This window comes from Neofelis nebulosa, chromosome 1, assembly GCF_028018385.1.
Source record: "Neofelis nebulosa isolate mNeoNeb1 chromosome 1, mNeoNeb1.pri, whole genome shotgun sequence".
NCBI classification, from domain to species: Eukaryota; Metazoa; Chordata; class Mammalia; order Carnivora; family Felidae; genus Neofelis; species Neofelis nebulosa.
Window position 1 is genome coordinate 127,507,292 of NC_080782.1, and position 16,836 is coordinate 127,524,127.

Here is a 16,836-nt window from a genome sequence, read left to right on the forward strand (position 1 = left end):
TGTCTCTCTCTTCTCCTCTCCTCTCTTTCTCTCTCTCTCCCTGCCTTCTCCCCCTCCACATGGCTATGTTGCATTTCCTAACAGCACAGTGATCTCGGGGGGGGGGTGGTCTCCTACAGGGCAGTAGTCTTTGAAGAGGGAGCTTTCCCAGGAGTGAAAAGAGATGCTGAAGATCTCTAAGGTCCAGTCTTGGAAAGTTCTGCAGCATCACTTCTACCACATTCTGTTGTTCAAAATAGATCACTGAGAGCTAGCCCAGCATCAGTGGCAGTGGAAACAGACCCCACCTCTGTCACACTGCAGAACATGCGAGATGGGAGAGATTATTATCACTATCTTTAGAAAGGCCATCTACCCCCAGGCAGAAAGAAAGGGTTAGACTTCTTATTTGTAGGGGCACATGGTAGAGTTAAGGAGATGAGCTAGAAGATTCATTCATTCATTCATTCATTCATTCATTCAGCAAATATTTATTAAAAGGCTACTATGTACTGGACACTGTTCTGAGTACTGTGAACACAATGCAATTAAAAAAAAAAAAGTCCTTGCCATTATGGAGCTTACATTCTAGTGCAGTGACAGATGATAAACATGTACCATAAAGTCTGGTGGTTACCAAGTGATATAAACAAAGCAGGGTAAGAGGCAGGAAGGGACTGATTGGCAGGTAGAGGGAAGACTTCTATTTTGGTCAAGGTGGTCAAGTGAGACCTTAGTATGTTTCAGGAAGAGTGGGGAGTGGAGCTACATCACACTGAAAGAAAAAAGAGATTGGCAGGATGGGAAGTATGCAAGAACCAGATTATCAAAAATCTCAAAGATATGGGAAGAAATGTTCTTTTTCTCTACCCATAGTGGGCAGTAATTGATCAAGCCTCTTGTCCAGATGAAGGGAGCTCAGTTCTTAGAAGAAATCCATCCTTACTGGCCCCTTCCCTGTTCTTGGGGAGTTGAGGAGAGGGGAGATTACAGAATCTACCATCATCCCTGTGTCCTCTGACCCAGGTCTACCCTTCTGGATTCTCAGAGCTTGGGAAAGTGTCTTTGCTATATGTTGGACATTATAGCAACCAGAAGCTATCCAAACTTGGTCTGGAAATAATATACAAAGAATTCTGCAAAGCTCCAGATGGCTTTGTAAATCCAATTAAACTCACAACTGGCCCAGAAACTTTCCCCATCATAATTACATTATTGATCATTAACATTTAAAGAAGTTGCAAACAGAATCCTGGACAATGCAATAAATTATAATTGTCTGCTGGGCAGGTTCCATGAATCAGGTGCCTCTGGAGCCTTTTGAGACTGTCTGATGCTGTAATTTAAATGATGATGTTCTGCTCTTTGGTAAATGGGAGTGCAGCAGGGGCGGAAGTGGGGACAAGTGTGTGCATACAATCTACATTATGGGTTCCTGCCCATATATCTAAAAATGAAAGACTATTAGCTGCCAAGACACCCTGTTTTTCTGAGGCACGTTTAGTCTCCATGTTAGGGTGATGCAAGACTCCTGAGCAGCTCCTACCTCCTACTGCTCTCCAAAGGTCATCCACCCTGAGCTATCTTCATCTCTCCTGACACGCTAGGTTCCGAGGCATCACTAATAAAACAACAATCTATTAAGTGCTTAATCTGTGCCCTTAACCATACCAAGTGCTCTGAATACCCTCATTCAGCGCACCATCAATATCGTCATCCCCACTTTCCAGATGCAATAGCACTGCCTGAGAGGCAAAGTCAAGATTTAAAGCAAGACCTATCTGACTTAGAAGCCCAAATTCTTTGCAGGTCCTTCTTTTCAGCATGCCCTTCCTGACTCTCTTGATGGTCTGCTAACAGACTCTCTAGCTCAGCTCAAAAAACCCTCCTCCTCCAGGAAGCCTTCCCTCACTGCCCCTCCGTATCCCCTCTTGGGATGGGTTGCTTCTTCTCTGCTCTTTCATAGCATCCTGATAGCACTGCTATAGCACCGACTGAGCTACAATGAATCTTCCTGTTTACCAGTCTCCCTGACTAGACTTAGAGGGCCATGAAAGCCAGAACATTATTTTTAACCTTTGTGTTCGTGGTATCTGGCTCAATAGGTATTTTCTGGACGAGCATATGGGTGAATGGATGGATGGATGGATGGATGGATGGATGGAGGGATGGACAGACAGATACAAATTTATGCATACATACATGCATGTAAGCTTAAACATATCACAATTGCTTATGAGATTCAGTTTCTACTTCTGAAGAATATGAACATTCTGAGAGAAATAAAGACATTATTGCCATGGGTTGATTAAAAACAAAAACAAAAAACAGCACCCAAAGTAAGACCAAAATTAACTCACCAGGAAATTTTCTACATATATATACCTTGGGGTGTGACCCCTGAGTGAAAAAAGGGCACTAGTGTCTCTTCAAATACTAAACAGAAGTGTCAAGGGGACCTTTCCATTGGTTGCTGAATATTCATACCCATCATTTGACATGTAAGAATGACAGCCAGCGGTCACCTGCATGACCAGGGTGTGCCTCCACCAGAAATAAACACTTTAGGTTTCCCAGTGTCTGGGATGTGATAAATTTCCAGATTTCCTGGAGAAACAAAAGGTGTAACTGGGGATGTCCAGGCTGGAAGCATTAGTGACAGAGCAGACACAGATACCACGAAGAGGAAAATACAGCAACCTTTGCTACGTATCTGGCTAAGGTGTGTGCCAGGCTTTCCGTCAAGTAACAATGTCCCTTCAAGTATCAGATGATAGAAATGGAAGCACGACATCAAGAATTAGGAAACACTCCTTAAAAGTTGTCTGTGTGCTCTAGATGTGGAAAATCATGGTAGCTGTTGTGGAGGGAATATTCATCATAGATACACTCTACTGTTTGCATGGGGCCCAGAACTTTGTGAGAACTAACCTGAACATTGTCTACACTGGGTTTCACTTTATTGGTCAGGTTGGTGCTGGGAAGAGGAAGAGCAGGAAATAAGGTTAATGTTAAGGAAAGACTGCAAGACAAATTCCCAGAAACGAGAAGTCTGGGAAAAACCTGAGTGTAGGGGTGAACAGGAGTTCAGAGTTCAGCATGAAGTGGTCCTCAGGTCCTCCCTGACCTCCCCATAAGCCAAGACAAGCTAACTTTATATAGGGAGCTAAGAGTACTGGCTCAGGTTTTCACACCTTTATCCATCTGGCTTTTGGGAAACTAAATCATGTAGTCAAATGGAGGTGACATGAATAAGACGAGTAATCTACTTGGGATCATCAAAACAGAATTATGCAGGCCTGAACCCTGAGAAGGAGAAACTGTGGAACAGTGGAAGGCATTACTTCACCCTGGGCATTAGTTCCAGTGACTCTATTGAGGGAGTGCCCTCTAGAAAAGATGAGCATGAGAAGATACAGGCATTTCTGGGGTAGATGGATGGAAATGTGGAGATTAGACATGATGGTGAGCAAGTGGCCACGTGTGCTGAGAAAGTGGATGGCCCTCACAACAAAGGCATTCGAGGTCTTGAGGAATTCAGCATCCACTACCTCGTGGGAGCCCCCCAGGCCAGCAGCAGAACTGCAGGAGAAAGAAAGTCATGAGAGCAGAGTAGAGGGCAGAGGGCTAAACACACTACAGAGGTAGGTGCAGGCCAGCCCAGGAGGCGTCCATGCAAGCAGAACAACAGAATAATGAGCTGACGGTAGGACAGCCAGAACAGAGCTACAGGGACACAACAGCAGCTGTACCTATGCACTGGATCAGCCACCTGGGGACAGTTCAGGGAACATTTAGTATGTGACTCAAGTAGAAACACATAGGAGGCCATCATAAAAAACTGCTTGCCATCCAGCCTGAAAGGGCTCTGACGTAGCAAGTTCTGGAAATTCACAATCTTCCCAAGGGCAAAAAACTTGACTGCCTCACTTACTACTATATTCTCCACACCTGAAGGTGCTTGGTGCAAAGTATCAAATAGCATTTACTACACGTCTGGTCGTTGGACAGACAGATGCATGTCAATGGGGCTGGTCTGTACTCACCAGCTGACAAGACCGTTAACATTTGGGTCACATATCTGCTATTTCTTATTCCTGAACCAAGGGTTTTTCAAGATTTATGTCTCATATTATCAAAATACTGGTAATGGTATGTCAAGATTTATTTCAAGATTTATGTCTCATATTATCAAAATACTGGTAATGGTCACATTTCATAAGTGTTGAAAATTCCTAAGTTTAAATTTTAAAAAGCTTTAATTTTAGGGGCACCTGGGTGGCTCAATCGGTTAAGTGTCCAACTTTGGCTCAGTTCATGATCTCACAGTTCGTGGGTTCAAGCCCCACATCAGGCTCTGTGCTGATAGCTCACAGCCTGGAGCCTGCCTCGGATTTGTGTGTCTCTCTCTATGCCCTTCCCTGCTCAGGCTCTGTCTCTCTCTCTCAAAAATAAAATAAACATTAAAAAAAATTTTTAATAAATAATAAATAAAAAGTTTAAATTTTAAAAGACACTAAATCCTGAGTGTGCTTTAAGTGTAAAACTGCATATACAAATAAAAGCATCAAGTAAAAATAAAACATGGGCAAAATATATGTTACACATACACGAGCATTATAATATAAATTCATAAAAGACGAAATTAATTTTAAAGTGTGATTTTTAAATAATTACATAAAGGTAAAATGTAAAGTGTGATTTTAAAAAGTAAAGCATATCAAATACATCATTGCTGAATTATATGCATGTACACTTCTCTGCAAGACAAACTTGAAAATTTTGGTATCATAAAGTTATAAGTCAACTCCAAAGAGCTCCTTCTGATTTCTTCATCTGCAACTGACCTAATATTTTAGTAGATAATTTGATAAAGCCTTTTTGGAAAATGCATGACCACTTCACCCTACTACCTACCACTAGTTCCATCAACATAGGAAAAGAATTTTTGTTTTGGTTGAAACCTGTGTCTTTTATTTCAAGAAAGTATTTCCAGTCTTTGCTTTCTTTTATTTCATTAAATATAGATGCAGATTACCTTTATCAAAATCAGTACCTTTAAATATATGTTCTCCTTGTTGATAAAGTCTTAGAACTAGAATAAGAATTATTCTGCAAGAAAAATTTAAATCAAATTTCTTCCTCTACTTAAAAACCATGAAAACTGTAGGTGAATATTCTGTAAGTGAGCATACCCTTGATTGATAAAAAAAATTAATGTTTTATATAATTCTTTGGACAGGGCTTAACATGTAAATGATTTGTATTTCTGACTTTTATTACAGAAATAAAATATTATACCAGAAGAAAAACAACAGTATTTTGGCACTTCAAAATTGAACCATAAACCAAAAATTGAACTGCATTTTCTGAACCCCTGAAAAATACTTTGAGTCAGGCATGATTAGGGTCATTTTATAGATGGAGAAACTGAGACCTGAGAAGTTAAGCCACTCAGTCCCTCACCAGTCAGTGGTAGAGCCAAGATTTACACCAGGTGGACTGACCCCAAAGCCAGTGCATGTTCTACGCCCCCATGCGTCTTTACACCTAAGGCACGGCAAAGCCACCAGGAAAAGTCTGCAGAGTTACGGATCCAACTTGGGAACATTATTCAGTCAGAACTCAGGCTCAGAGAATTATGTGAAACTACAGCTCTTCTAGCAAGTTGTGTCAGGTGGGATTTGGCAAGAGACCCAAGATACTAATTAGGTCCTCAGCAAAGCAGTTTTTTTACTGGAGTCTGTACTTTTCAATGCTGTAAATCTGTGCTTAGGTGGCCTCGACATTAACCTAGTCCCTGGCAAAGTGGTGACCAGGCATTAAGCAACTACTCAATCAGCTGCTGCTGCTCTTGTCTGTATGCAGGAGAGAGCACCCAGGATTTTGTCTTTGGTGTGATGATTTATTCCGTTTAGGAAGATAAAGTTGTTGAGGAAACTGGCTTGAGTCCTTCCCCTTATGTATTCCTGATTTTTATCTCCACTGGGACTTGGCTGGCCCACAGACAGAAACACAGAGAGATGAGAGTTCTAACAGCATCTGAAATTATGAGGTCCCTGGGTCTCTGTGGGCTTGGAGAAATCACTGTGGTCCCTTGTGCTTTGACATGTCTCCCTGATTTAAAATCTACTTTGTGGGAATACAGGGTAACAGTTCTAACCACTGTCTTTGAAGTCAGAGTGGCCTGGTTTCAAGTCTAGACCATGTCATGATTGCCTTTGTGATTACAGGCAACTTCCTGAAGTTCTGTGTCTCAAACTTCCATCTTTAAAATAAGAGCATAATTGGGGCACCTGGGAAGGCTCAGTGGGCTAAGTGTCCAACTTCAGTTCAGGTCATGATCTCACGGTTCATGGGTTCAGGCCCCGTGTCAGGCTCTGTGCTGACAGCTAGAGCCTGGAGCCTGCTTCACATTCTTTGTCTCCCTCTCTCTCTCTGCCCTTCCTCGGCTCGTGTTCTGTCTCTCTGTGTCTGTCAAAAATAAATAAATGTGAAAAATTTTTAAAAATAATAAATAAAATATTGACATAACAACAGCCATCTCAAGGAATTGATATGAGGGCTAAATAATATGGTGACTGTTAAGGACAAAGCCTGACATACAATAGATGCTTAATAAACAACAGCTATTCTTTTTTTAAGTTTTTATTTATTTTGAGAGAGAGAGAGAGCATGTGAGAAGGGAAGAGAGAGAGAGAGGGAGAAGAGAAAATCCCAAGCAGGCTCTGCACCGTCAGCACAGAGCCTGACATGAGGCTCGAACTGATGAACAGTGAGATCGTGACCTGAGCTGAAACCAAGAGTCAGACGCTCAACCAACTGAGCCACCCAGGTGCCTGCAGCTACTCTTTATTATAATAATAATTATTATCATTATTGTGTGAATATTTCTGGATTTATGTTAGCTTGCAGTGGTAATGGCATACATAGAAATTAAACAATCCTCATCCAATCCAAAAGAAAATCCTCAAACCCTACTTTAGTCTCATGCTTCAATCTTCTCCTGCACAAGAAAACAAAAGTCTGGTTTAGTTTGTATCACCTCTCCCTGTTTGCCTTCTAGTAAAGATGTGAAGACAGTTAAGTGTTCATCAGAACCTGAGTAATACAAAATTTGTTATATTTAGAAATTGTTCTGAAAGATGAGTCACAGAGAAAATCATAAAGGAAATCTTAGAGGCTTCAGAAGAGCACATGATTTATCACTCAACAGATGTTTAAGATTATGAGCACCTGTTATGTGCAAAACATAAGGCTGCACACTCTTGGGGATACAGACAGTTGGTTCCTTCAAAGAGCTTAATAACAGTGGAAGAGATAAGATGTAAACACAATAGTACAGCTCTTCACGACTTGACCCTTAAGCCATGACTGCCAAGTGAGTGGGCCGTAGAACAAGACACAGAGGCGTCCAAGACATCTCAGGGTGTTGAGGGAATTGGCAGAACTTGAAAGTGGGAGAAAGTTGTGTCTCAAAGGCTTATTAGGAACTGAATCAGAGAAAGGCAAGATGAACACAGGCAGGTAGGCTACACTGGCCATGTTTGGGAACAGTATGAAGAGCAGCTTGGCTGGAGGGGAAGGTCCAAGAAGGTGAATAGTTGAAGACAATCTAAGAAGGTTTGCGAAATGCTGCCTCCATTTCTGCTATGGTTTCAGGCTATGACATAACCCTTAGTGGGGACGACAGAGTCACTGCCCAGGTATGGTGACTGGCTTCTCTGTGGCATTGCGAAAGAGCAGAGGCAGTCATCTGGAGCTGGCTAGAAGCTCACTCTGAGCCCACAGTGGGACTCTGGCTGTGAGAGTGAAGGCAGACTGGAAACCAAGTTTCGTCATCAGCACCCTCTGCGCTCAGGGCTGTGGGAGGACTCCTGATGAGCACTGGAAAATCATATACTTAGCATTCGCCTCCACGAGGGTCAGGCAAGGCCCCTTGCCATTGCACCTGCACTCAGGAAACGGCTCACCCACAGCCCTGGGAGAAGTCCAGCACCATTCATTTAGGTCTCTGTGCCCCGGAGACTAAAGCGCAGGCTATTCATGAACAACTGTCTTCATCGGAAAACCATTCTGTCTCTGGTAAGAGAGAAGCTAAGTCGGAGATACAGTGCTCAGAGTAACCCACCAGTTTGGGGCATTTATGTAATTCCAGTTGGTCTGTGAAATTGGAGGACTGCTTAATTTAAGCTGGGAGAGAGTTTCTTGTGTCCTGCTGTCCCTGGAAAACAGGCACAGAGAACAATGGAGTAAGCTATTCAACTCATCAGATGATATCAAACCTTCATAGGGGTGAAGAGCCTTCAGAAGTGCTCATCTCCTGTTGCTGCACAGTAGATTTGCAGGATGGCTCAGTGAGTAGCCAGCTGCCTGGCAGGACACCCAGCTGTAGGAATAACTAAGAAGCATGCCAGGGCTGGTTAAGCTTGCGGGTGCACATGTGGAAGATGAGGTAGGGGAGGCTGGAATGGAGTGAGAGACATCTATCTGTACAGGCATCCAAATGGATTCTCCCATGAATGAGAGGGATGTCTGAAAGACACTTGACTAGTAAGAAAATGGAGAATTTTGAAAATGGCACCGCAAAAGGTGGGGACAGTGAGGCAGTGTGCTGAGGCAATGCATACCAAACAAAGAAGCAAAAATCCCCTAGACCTGAGTGCCAACACCTATGTCCCTTGTTGGCTCATTTCCTGGGTAGCCCCTCCGGATAATGGTATGAATTTTTTCCTGATAACATCTTTAAACTTCTAGTTCCACTGCCTTCTGAAATGAAGCAAGTTGTTGTTATTGTTTTCCTATCTCCTGGCACGTCCACAGTGAAAATAAGTTCAGTCGAGACGTGAATTCAGTCATCTGTCTGTTCATTATGTCTGCTGGAGACCAAGCAAACTTTCAGCCTTTTATATCCATATGCCTATCCAGATGTGGTGACATAGCCAGAAGTGCTGGGAATCTACCAAACAACTGGGATGATGAGTATGGAAGGTCTGTAGATGGTTCCAGATTTTCAGTCTGAACCCACCTTCTAGCTATGCCATTTACTCATTCAAATAGCACTGCCTGAGTACCCATTCATTGAGCACTATACTAAGGACCATAGGAGCCAACCAGGAGGAGTTTTCTCTCTGGTAGAGGATCACCCAGGCATATAACTATGATAAAAGGGAGAGACTAAGAACTGCATGAGAGGAGAGAAAGAGAGATTCTCACCCGAGTAGGGAGGGTGAGCTTTCAAGAAAGATACTGAGCTGAACAAAACCTGGATAGTGAAGATGAAAGGGGAAGCAAACTGGGTAGCAGAGATACCTTGAGCAAAGGGTCTGCGATGGTCAAGCTTGGGGTAGGCTGTGAGAACAGTGCTGCTAGAATCTGGACAGAGACTAGGGATGGGAAGGAAAAGAGTTGGAGTCAAGTTGCAGCAGCAGCTGAAAGTCAGGTCTGAACCAACTCCTACTCTCCCTTCCTTTGCTCTGCTCTTCTTCCTTTTTCTTCCTTTCATTTCCTTTCACTTGCTTTCTTTCTCTACAGTTAAAATCCCCTCCATTTCTGCCTCCATTTCTCCATCCATCCCAGACAGTGCGAAGGAAGGGGACATGGGATTAGCATAGGACTCTCACTGCTCTGGAGAAGCAAGTCAGAGATTGACTGTCCCCCCTCAAGAGGACACAGCCCACCACCAGAGAGTGAAAAGGAGACACCCAGAACTCTGGCTGGAAAACCCTATGTGCATCTCTGTGGCACAGCTGAAATCTGCAGGCTCACAGACATGACTTCCTGCTTGGCAGAAAGAACAAGATGGTGAAGGGACCCAGAAGAGATGCAGGAAGCTTCGGCTGTGAGAGGAAATATAGGGAAGTGGTTGAGAATGTCAACTCTGGAGACAGATGTGAACAGTTATGGTACCACTTTATAAAGGGCGTGAGAGTTCCCACCCTAGTGTGTTAAAAGGATTAAATGAGAAAATGTTCACAAGGTGCTCAGCACAAGGCCCCATCCACATGAGTGCTCAATAAATGTTAGCTTTTTACTGTTTTATTTATGACAGAGAACTAAGACCAGGAAGGACTAAAATCTAAGCCAAACAAATCAACAGCAGTCCAAAGGGAACTGAGTGGAATATAAAGACCTCAGGCTTTGGAATCAGAAAGACCCAGGTTGGAACCACTTTCTAGCTGTGGGACTGTGGCAGTTTGAGGTGACTCAGTCTCATTTTCCCCAGTTGCAAGAGGAGGATGAAAGCACATCTTTATTTGTATATGAGGATATATATATATATATATATATATATATACACACACACACACACACACACACACACACATTCATTTTTGGAAGGATTATTATGAAGATTATAGATAACATAACTAAAATCCCTTGATGTGGTAGGCCCTCAATTATTTTTTCTTTAATTTTTTTTTTAACATTTATTTATTTTTGAGACAGAGAGAGACAGAGCATGAACGGGGGAGGGGCAGAGAGAGAGGGAGACACAGAATCGGAAGCAGGCTCTGATGGCCCAGAGCCTGACGCGGGGCTCGAACTCACAGGCCACAAGATCGTGACCTGAGCTGAAGTCGGACGCTCAACCGACTGAGCCACCCAGGCGCCCCGGCCTTCAATTATTAATAGTAGAAACACTTGAGCTGTGACTTCAAGAATTTTTACTTTGTCTAGTGCCCAGGCTGACAGGCTCCTTGAAAGAGGTCTGATTGTTTGGATTCCCCATCCAAAGTTCCAAACCCAGCACCTTTCTCTTCTCACCCCCACCACCATCCACCCAGATCTATCACAGACTATCCTCTTGTGGTGGCCACTTGGGAGCCTCATGGCTAAATAAACAGATTCGTTGAGCATGGAGAAAATGTTGACCCCATACCAGAATGCCGCGTCAATTGAAAACTTAAAATTAATGGCAATTTCTGCTTTTTTATTGTAATCAAACATACTAAATTTTTCAGGAATTTTTAACTCTAAAAACACCATGGATACTCAATACTCTGCTAATGACATAAACTCAGCAAGGAAAAGAACCAAGAGCACTATTTAGACATCCCTAGAGCGGGAGTAGAGTGGGAGTAATAATGGCAGCAGTAATAATATCAATGCCCACCTTTAATATTAAGCACCAGGTCATGTTCTGAGCACCCAACACACATTCTCCTCTCCCATGGATCACAAAACTAGGACCTGGGAAGTGGCATGCTCAGGGTCACACAGCTAGGAAATGGCAGATCTGGGACCTGAACCTGGACGGGCCAGCCTCAGAGCCTGTGAATGCGACCACCCTGCTAAGTGCTGGCACAGAGAAGAGCAGTCTGAAGGTCATCAATGGAAACAAAGCAACCGGCTGTGCCAAGGATGTGGGGCTCTCGGTATTAGGTCGCATGGGAGAAAGCACACCAAGTGCACCCAATGATGGAGTGATCACTCATCATTCATGCATTCACCCAACACAGAGAGTCTACTCCAGAATCGGCAGGGTGTTGTTACTCCAAAGCCCCATTCTACTTGCAGAGTCACAGAGCTGAGATCTCCAAGTGCACAAGGACTGCGACTTGGCTCTGTATTTCCCATGTTGGGCACGGCACCTGGTGAGAGAGAGCACTGAGGAGAGGTTTGTGAAGTGAATGAGAAAACAAAGGAACCACCAACAAACTAAATTAGTAAATGACTGACATTTCTGTTTCTCTTCTTCCCTCCTCAATTTCCACAACTTGAGAGCTTCCCAAGACAAGATGGGAAGGAAAACAGTAGCACCCCTGAACCTAATCCCATGAGATGCTCCAAACAGGAAATGGCATCACAGAATTATTCTAATTCAGACAGATGGTCCACACTAAGAAAAGCCACTTGGTGATTGTAGCTTGAGACAGTGTCTGTGGCCTACATAGACAGTTTCCAGGAAAAACGGGTTTCTATAAGCAAACACTGGTGATAAGCCAAGTGGAAAATCTTGACCACAGTCACATCAGACATCACTGGGCCCTTTGATGGTTTATCTGTATAAAAGAAAGTAATTTTCTGTATAAGCACTGTATTTTATAAATTTTGCTCCAGCTGAGTTATTCTTCAGCTTATCAAATCATGCATTGCCACATCTCATCATTCTGTAAATGACACCTAGTGTCAGAGAGAAAAATCTGTGCTTAAACGATATGGAAATCACACAGTCTCAAAGCCTCTGAGCTCAAATGTAGTCATGTCGTCCTCTTTTCCTCCCTGCAAAAAGTGCAAAATGCAGGACTTAAAAGCTTTTAAGGTGGTGGACGGGGGAGGCAGGGCATTGAGGAGGGAGGAGAAGGGCTTTCCACAGGTCCAGTGACCTGCACTGCTCCTTAATCAATAGAAGGGAATCAGGGTACAGCAGAATACACTTGACAGCAGAGACCAGCCCATTTTAAGCTAACTGCATGGATAAATCAAGCTGCACCTTTAGTGGAGGACGAGGAGGGAGGGACTAGATAGAGACAGAGTGACCTGACCCACACGGTTAGGCTACATGGCCCTTTCCAGAGACACCAACACTTCAAGAACATAGCTGCTAAAACAATGTGGAGGTAAGAATAAAGACAGGGTGGTGAGGAAGAGCTGCAGAGAGTAGGAGAAAGAAACTGAGGGAGAGGGGAAAGAGAAAATGGGCAAGGGAAGCAAAGTCATGGATTTATTTTTATTTACTGAATACTGATATAGGGCTCACTATTTGCCAGGTATTATTCTAAGCACTTTACAAATACTAACTTACTTAATCCTCATTATTAGCTTCATTTCTCGAAGAGAGAAGGAAGCTAAGCATGGAAAGAGTCAATGAGCTGACAACATATGGCCAGCAAGTGGCAGGGCCAGCACTTGAACCCAGGAAGCTATGTACCAGTCCATACTCTTACCCACCCCACATCAGGAAAGTCTTAGACCATGTTGCAATGGGAGTATCTGGCCCAAGGGCATTAGCACCCCCTTGAAACAGCTTTAAATATAGTTAGTTAGTTAGTTAGTTAGTTAGTTAGTTAAGGAATGTATCTCTTCAACAACTAGTCTTACAACATCAGCTATGTCCTTGTGTATGAATATAAATCAGGGAGACAGTGAAGGGGATGGTTCTCCTTTGAGCTGTAAAAAGAAAATAGTAGCCCATGGATCAAATAAAAGCAAATAACAGCCATAATTTGGCTAACATGCCCAAGAGTTCCCATATGCCAGCATTATATTCTCACTATGTCACCTTGGGCTGGGAGGAACAAGACATTTAGGTGAGATATCAACAGAAAGGTAGCTTTGGGTATAAATGCTATTATATTAACGATGAAGTCTGGTCAAACAAGCTGCCGGGAAAACTGGCTTAAGATGGACTCAAAAACCGGCAGCCAAAAGACTCCCGGTCCCTCCTGATTCTCAGGTTCTATTTTCCAGCAGTCTCCTCATCCATTGCAGGGAATTCTGTCTCAGGCCTCCTTCCTATCTCTCTGCAGTTTTACTTCTCTCAAGTTCCCTCTCCGGCCCCGGTTCTTGGCACAGTCCATCCCCATCATGGGCGTGGCTGGAGTTATCTTCTCTGAAGAGACTGCTCAGCTCCACATATGCCCGCCTTACCAGATTCTCAGCCCCAGGCCATCAGGAACTCCCAGCTATGATGAGTGTGAATCACGCTGCTGGGAAAATTGAGGAGTTCTCATCAGTTCTTCCCGTGAATAACTTCCATAAAAGTGTGCCACACTCAGTCCAAGATGGTTTGGGGCAAGAAGGGCCTGGACAAAGCTCTTGGTATCATGTATCCTTTTGCGAGCTAGATGCCAAAGAAAGCAAACCCAAGACAGTACTTTCTGTGTTCCTGTTCTATTCCAGCTGTGGGCTCCTCTTCCATCCATTCCTTTGTGACCCTACTTTTGAAAATCCTTACCCTGCCCACCTCCTCATCCCAGCCCCACCCATTAGGAACCCTTCCTGCCTTAGTTCCCTAGCTAGAGTGCCTTTTTGATTAGAGTGTCCGGCTCTCTGTGTCCGGATGGCATGTCTCACGTTACTCTAGCCTTACTGGGATCACAGATGATATTTCCCTGTGCTTCAAAAACACAGTAGAAAAAATCTTTTGCTACACACTGAACTATATGTCATAAAGTTGTCTTCAAAGGCCCACCACAACTATAGAAAAGTGCCCATATAAAGACAAACAATTTGGGCTTTAGCTATCCGCTGCTGTCAGCTTTCTGGGAGCATTATACCCTAAAGACTGTCTGCCAATAAACAGCATGTTTGGAGCTGGGGTGCTTTACTATGGGGGAAGAAACAGAGCTATAAAAATTAGGACATGTCTGACCACAAGAAGACAGAGTCTCAAGACAGCCCCTATGTTTTAGTTGTGACCAGTGTTCCCTGAGGCAGGCAAGGGAGACTGGGAATGGTCCCCATTGTGTTCTCTCTCAGCATTTCTTCCCCTCCAGCTCTGCTGCTCAATCTTTTGTCCTGACTTCTCTTCAGGAGGCAACAGAAAAAGCATGGACAGACTCTTCCAAGATACAGAGAGGCCACTGGAGGGGATTAGCACTGAAATCCTTCCAGAGCAGCTACAGGGCAGGGAGCCAGAGGGTGAGCCAAGGGGTCTTCTGCTATTTCATAAGCGTACGTCTCACCCTCTAATTGGACTCCTTCTCCAGAGAAGAGCCATTTCAGCACCCAGGAAGGCTGACTGTTGACAAACAAAACTGACTGGCTCACATGCGCACCCACCATCCCTCTGTGGGACCTCAACTCTCAGAAAGCTGATAATTACTAAAACACCCACATGATTTTCTGTTGCTTTCTCCACTGTATTGTGAGTCAGAAAGGGCATAGGGAAGCCTATCACCTGCTGTCCTGGGGTTTCCTACCTTAGGTAGAGGAGAGTTCACTGCTCTTGTCCTTAGAGGGAAAGACCACAGTGGTTGCCATGGATCCAGTAACGCTACCCAAAAAGCCTCATTTTCACTAATGTTTGAGTAGCGGTATTATCGGGGGCTGCTGCATGGCCAAACAAACCACTGATAGTGTACTCACAGATCACTTGGCCTCTGCCTTGAGTTCCCAGAAACTGGAAACAAGAACATGCTGCCATTTGCACTGAGAATGTTTTAAAACAGTTGTATTTACGTTACTCTTAACAATGAAAAGGAATTGTTTTGCATTTGCTCAGAACCACTATACATGTCTCCTTAATACCCAGTGAGGCACATGGGATGAAAATTGGCATATTATGCTCCTGTATAATCATATGAAAAGTCAGACCCTTTAAAGAATGCCCAGTCTGTCTGTTCCAATCCACGGATACATGGCTAAACTTTGCAGGGCCAAAAAGCAGGGCTACCAAAAGCAATCAATGGCTTCCTCCTGTCACAAGGAGAAAATAAGCTAGTGAGTAAAGTTTTCTCAAACGTAAACTTCATTCCCATAAATTTTACTTACCAATTACCCATTTCCAGTGACCAGGACTCAACATCAACTCAACACATGGCCAAGTGGCACCAAATATTTGCAGAAAAAGGCTGTTAGGTGGCAGCAGCTCAAGCCAACTTGCTGGATAGAGCAGAATAAGGAAGCCTCTGTATATGAATAAAAGAGTGTCTCATGGACCAGGTGGGCAGAGTGGAGCGAGGCCCCAGAGAGGGGCACACACTATCTATCTGAGCCTCTTTCTACACATCTTCATTCTTCTTTCCTTTGAATTGGCTTGTTTTGCTACTTAGTCCATGCAATAGAAGATGGTTACCCACACCTCCCAAGATTACTTGTTAACTTCCCAGTAAATAAAGAAACTGCCCCTCTCAATTAGTCCCTAATATCGCAGTGAGAAAACCTGATAGGCCAGTTTAAGTCAGGGTTCTTCACCTAGTCCAGTAAGCTATATCCAGAGGGGTGAGGTCACGTGATACAAAATGGCCATAAGAGGTCTTGTAACCTGGGCATTAAGGCAGTTGCAAGAGAGAGAGGTAGCAGTGAGAAGCTACTATACCAGGGACACCATATATCAATGCTCTAGCAGGCCACAAAAAGTTCTATGTGGCCAAGCAAACACCACTAAAACCCAGTAGGGAAATACTCAGTTTTAATATGTTCTCCAGAACACTTTTCTTAGTAGAGGAAAAGAGAGAACAGTTCTGCAACCACAGCTAATCCTACAAGATAACAGACTGCTTTGCAAATAAGGTACTGAAACTCACAGTGATTAGGTAAGTGACACGAGGTCACCTGGCTAGAAAATGGTAGAGCAAATTTCAAACCCATGTGGGACTCCAAGACCCCATCCGTGCTCCATTCATTACTCATGCTGCCTCCCAAATGAACTCTGCCTGAGATAAGTACCAAGCACTGATGCAGCCAGTCCTGTCAGGCTTCTGACCTCAGCGCCAAGACACCCGGCATCCTCAAGCTGGAAGGGCCCAGCGGGCACCTGCCCGCTGCTCTGCTCTAACACCCAGGCCACGTCCCAGGTAAAACATCTCAGCCCTGAGCTACTCATAGGTCGTATACTGTTCAAGTGCTACCGATGCCATTTTCCTGTTTGCGTTTTGTTTTTGTTTTTGTTTTGTTTTTACAGTTCGTTGCTCATCCTAACTGTCAGCAGCAATTGCTTACCATGTGGTATGAAAATCTCTCAGGCTTACGTCAACAGTCTATCGCTGTGAAATTCCTGGCTGTCTTTGGAGTCTCCCTAGGCCTCCCTTTTCTCGCCATAGCCTATTGGATTGCTCCGTGCAGCAAGGTACAGACTGCTTAAGGTGCATGTCGTTTGCAGTGATTTCTTCTCTCTTCTTAGCATGACCTCAAGTCCATTTGTTCAGATCAACAGCTGAGCACTTCCCGTGTTTAAAGAAAATAGTCCTG

The 16,836-nt window shown here is 43.9% G+C and overlaps 1 protein-coding gene across 1 annotated transcript in view; it reads left to right on the plus strand.

Annotated features, from left to right (window-relative positions):
• Positions 1–16,836, plus strand: part of TRPC7 (transient receptor potential cation channel subfamily C member 7) — a 140,136-nt gene that overhangs the window by 64,937 nt on the left and 58,363 nt on the right. Inside the window, exon 4 of the mRNA XM_058735948.1 lies at positions 16,550–16,714. Within this exon, the coding sequence (XP_058591931.1) occupies positions 16,550–16,714 (165 nt within the window). The remainder of the gene's footprint in view (positions 1–16,549; positions 16,715–16,836) is intronic.